General features: G+C 44.7%; 1 protein-coding gene across 1 annotated transcript in view; it reads right to left on the reverse strand.

Annotated features, from left to right (window-relative positions):
- TMF1 (TATA element modulatory factor 1) overlaps positions 1-2,447 on the reverse strand; it is a 34,716-nt gene extending 32,269 nt beyond the window's left edge. Inside the window, exon 1 of the mRNA XM_039248853.1 lies at positions 2,064-2,447. Coding sequence (XP_039104784.1) covers positions 2,064-2,205 — 142 coding nt within the window. The 5' untranslated portion in view covers positions 2,206-2,447. The remainder of the gene's footprint in view (positions 1-2,063) is intronic.
- Between the last annotated feature and the right edge of the window lie 2,151 nt (positions 2,448-4,598).

Genomic DNA, 4,598 nt, shown 5'->3' on the forward strand with positions numbered 1-4,598 from the left:
CCACGGAGAAAATAACTATCTTCTGGGTACAAAAGGTAATTTAGTCAGAGAAATACATGCTACTAAAAAACCCAACGATAAACAAAAAATGGCATATTTGCTAAAATATTAAAGCATTTCTTTACAAAAACAACTTCCTTTGCAAAACTCAGAAGTGGCTGAGCAGAATTATCATAAATTCTGCACAATTAGACGTTCATAGGGATTGGGTAGTTCAGTCAGATAAGCATCTGACTCTTGATCTCAGGGTCTTGAGTTCAAGTGCAGTGTTGGGCTTCATGCCCAGACCGAACACTACTTAAGAAACAAAAAACAAACAAACAAAAAGTTGGTGGGGAGAGAACAAGCACCTAAAAGCTCCTAAAAACTATCAAGCCCTATATTAAAGTCTACCCTATAATAAGACTTCAGAAGTGTGTAGAACACTTCAGTTTGGGGTCACAGTTTTATACCCATTGGTTCAGTATATAAAAACAATGAAAAAAAGGAGAAAACCAGAAGATGTAAATCAACAAGCAAGAGTAAGTCTGCTAATTAGTTTAATTTGGTAGGTCACCTTACTGAATGACAGAAGTCAAATTTACAACCAAGAAAGTAAAGAATGTTTTTTATATAAATCCCAAGGTTATCTGATAACTACCTCAATTACTCCATTCAAAGACTGGTCCTCTTTGAGTGAGGCAAAGTAAAACACAGGCGATCGATAAATAAGTCACTAAGTATTTCACTAAATCTGTGTATTCTGGAAAACCTATTTTTAAAAATTATATACATGATTCAAGGCCCAAATGTCAAAAAACGAGTATCTTTATGTTTAAAATGTATATTCTATCTCCTCTAAGTTTAGTAATTCAAAATGTGGGGTATCTAGGAAATACGAAGTTTAGCTACTCCAACAAAATCACAAAGTATCTTGTAAAAAGTACTAAGATCGTGGGGCACCTGGGTGGCTCAGTTGGTTAAGCATCCGACTTCGGCTCAGGTCATGATCTCGCAGTTCGTGAGTTCAAGCCCCGCATTAGGCTCTGTGCTGACAGCTCAGAGGCTGGAGCCTGTTTCAGATTCTGTGTCTCCCTCTCTCTCCGCCCCTCCCCTGCTTGTGCTCTGTCTCTGTCTCAAAAATAAATAAACTATTAAAAAAAAAAAGTACTAAGATCGTGACATACAGGCCTGGGCCCAAAATATCTTAAAATGCAGTACCTCAAACCTAGGTCCTGACTTTTCAAAGATGTAAAATTAAAAGCAGAAACCAGACCGAAGGAGTCAAGAATAACTTCTTTTTTCACATAGATTCAGAGCCCCCAAATATGCACATTTTCACTCCTCAGACTAAAATGCTAAACTGTTCCCTTGGAGCCACAGCAGGTAAAGATCCCTGAAAAGGTTCGGCTCCAGGAACCTGCCAAACAGAGACGCAGCGCTGTGAAAACACAATGTGATGCAACCCAGGGCTCTTGGGCCGGTTTCCACGGGTGATATCTCCACCATATTCCGCCCCTCACCTGCTGGGTGGCCTACAGGAAGTCACTCGGCCTTTCTCGTCTGCCCCTTGTGTAACACGCCGACCGCAAGGAACCTAACTCGGGGAGCTGTTTGGAAGACGAGGCCATAAAAGAGCACATTCCGCGCTGCCAAGCACGGAGTGCTCGTTAAGTGTTAGGCGCCGCTCGGCCCGTCCCTGCTGATTCCCTTCCCGTCGTGGCTCCGCAGGCCCGCGGCGCGCATCAGTTGCACCTTCTGGACGCTCGCGGCTGCAGCTACGTCGAGCCAGGGCGGAGGACGAGCCCAAGTAATCGCCAGCCGCTCAGCCGAGGGCCGGCAGGACCCGCACCCGGGGCCCGAGGCACGGAGGGACCGGGGCTGGGCTTTCCCTCCGGCAAACAACAAGGCCACTTAGAGACGGATGAGCATTTGCGGACGGGCTGGCGAGAGAGAACCTGCTCAGAACTCTTGTCAGCGGGGAAGGGTCCCTGCTGAGCTGACCCCTCTTCGCCAGTCGGCCACAGGAGGGAAGCCTCCGCGAGCCCAGAGCCCCCGGAGACCCCCGCCCCTCTCTCCCTTACCCGGCTCTCCGTATGGAATGGTCTCTGCCCAGGCGCTCGGCTCCTCTTCCTGGATATCCAGGACCCTGTCGATGGACTTCTGGGCCTGGGACAGGGCCTGCTTCGCGAAGCTAGAAAGCTGGGAGGCGTTGAACCAACTCATCTCCCCTCCTCAGCCGGCAGTGGCGGCGGCAGCACCAAGCGGGAAGGCCGAGGGCCAGGCCGACTGGCCTGAAGCCCGGGGAAGGGTGCAGCGGAACGGCCTCGCCCCCTTCCTTAATCGGCGGGCCCGGTCAGCGGCGGGCCATGACCCTGACAATCTCCCCCGAGCCCGGGAGGGTACCCTCGCTCAGCCCTTCCCGCACAGCTGAGACGAAAGGCCCAGATTGCGCATGCGCTGGCTTCTTCCACGTACACAACCACCAAATCCGGGAGCCCAGAGTTCCGTCAATAGACGGAAGAAAAGGCGGAACTTAGACGTCACATCCGGTACCCGGAACTGGCCTTTAGTTACGGAGAACTCGGAACTGTTTCTGTCGGTAGTGCCTGCAGGGGTAGCGTGCAGGTCTAAGCCACCAGAAGCTCTGGGGCTACTAGAAGAGGTAGATTCCTCCGGGGGGCAAAACCACTTTTCACGTGGGTTTCCTCCCGGAAAACAGCTCGCGTACTAAAAACTAGCGTCTTGCCACTAAGGATTGCCGACAGGGGCGCCTAGATGATTCTGTAGGTTGAGCAACCAACTTCGGTTCAGGTAGTGACCTCATTGCTGGTGGGTTCGAGCCCTGGCTGGGGCGCTGTGCTGATAGTTCAGAGCCTGGAGCCTGCTTTGGAGTCTGTCTTGTCGGTCTCTCTCTCCACCGCTCGCGCGCTCTCTCAGAATGAATGAACGTTAAAAAAAAAAAATGCAAACAAAGGAAGTTTGGCTCTCACCTGTTAGTGCTTTGTCTCAAATATTTAATCAGTCCTTTGTTAATCTGGCCTAAATACTGGGCTTTGTATAAAAGGCCTGATCCAGCCCTCCTGATGACGTAAGTAAAAAGCTATCTTCTGCAAGGTGTCACAAGTCTGAATTTCTAAGGCACAACTTCCTCTTCACAATAGAAGTACGCACTCGGTCCCATTCAAAACAAACCTGAGAAGCCTAAAGCTATTACTCTATAAAAGTATGCTGTGGATATTATTTGAAATACAACTCTTTCTGGATTCACTTCTCAAACGTTTCCCTATGCGAAAAAATCAAATCTGGTCAGTGGCTATAGGATTTGGACTCCAAAGTGTTAAACGCGAAATTATGTCCACATTTGAAGTCGGATACAAAAATTCCAATTTCCAGATGACTGAAAAATATGGATACCAACAATTAACAGTCAGCCGAGGTACTTGCCACTTTTTAAATAATTTGCCACAAATATTATTAAACCTCTTTTATTTCCCTTCTGTGGTTATTTAGGTTGCCTGCCTATATTTTACCCCAATGCAAACAATTATGCCATGAAGAAAATTTCTTTTATTTAAAAGGAAACCAAATTTAAACTTTGCCCCTGAGGTTTTAATTTTCCAATACTTTGATCTAACCAGTAAAAATTTACATGTTAAAACTCATAAAATTTACTTAAAGTACTAAGTAATTCAGGTAACTAACTTAAAACAGCTTACATAAGTAGACTGAGGAGGAGGTTGGGGGGAGATTGATGCTGGAATCCCTGTTCCAAGATTTCTAATTGTACAATTTGGGATAAATGATGAAAACTTTCTAAAACATTTGAGTTCTCTGATGGAGGCATTATCACCTTCTCACACAAGGCTACTCTGAGGATTATTAGAACACCTGTGTAAAGGTGGTGCTAAATGTTAGTTCCTTCATATTCAGAGATTTAAACCAATTCTGTAACTTTTTAATTTAAAAAAGAAATGCTTATTTTTTGAGAAAGAGCGAGCAGGGGAGGGGAAGAGAGAGAGGGAAGGGACAGAGATCCAAAGTGGGCTCTGTGCTGACAGCAGAGAGCCCAATGTGGGGCTCAAACTCAGGAATTGTGAGTTCATGACCTGAGCCTAAACTGGATGCTTTAACTGACTGAGCCACCCAAGTACCCCTGAATCTCTAACTTTTTAAGTAACTTTAACTATGTATCTCATATGATTTTATAATGAAACAAATTCTAGGTATGGAGCTACAAAGAATAAAAATTTAACCTAGTGACATGTTATCATAAAGCTTTTGAATAGAAAACTACCATCTAAGTAAAAAACACATAGTGCATGTTCCCACATGGAGACACTAAAACTAATTTTTCAGTACTTACTTAATTTTGTTTTAAGGCTTAATTTTTTAGGGGGGGAAAAAGCATTTTAATGACTGTAATATAAAAAGATCCCATTTCATTACATTATTATGTGAGAGCAAATTAAATCAGTAGCTTTTTCTTGTGGTAAAAGAATTAATTCAGGTACCAGAAAAGTTTTGCATTAGTAATCCTGCTACACATTTAAAAATTATTCCAACATTACTATGGAACTACTTACTATCCCTAATATGCCTTAAAAATTTTCAGTGAG

The sequence above is a fragment of the Hyaena hyaena genome, unplaced genomic scaffold (genome assembly GCF_003009895.1).
Source record: "Hyaena hyaena isolate Hyena2069 unplaced genomic scaffold, ASM300989v1 scaffold_320, whole genome shotgun sequence".
Taxonomy (NCBI): domain Eukaryota; kingdom Metazoa; phylum Chordata; class Mammalia; order Carnivora; family Hyaenidae; genus Hyaena; species Hyaena hyaena.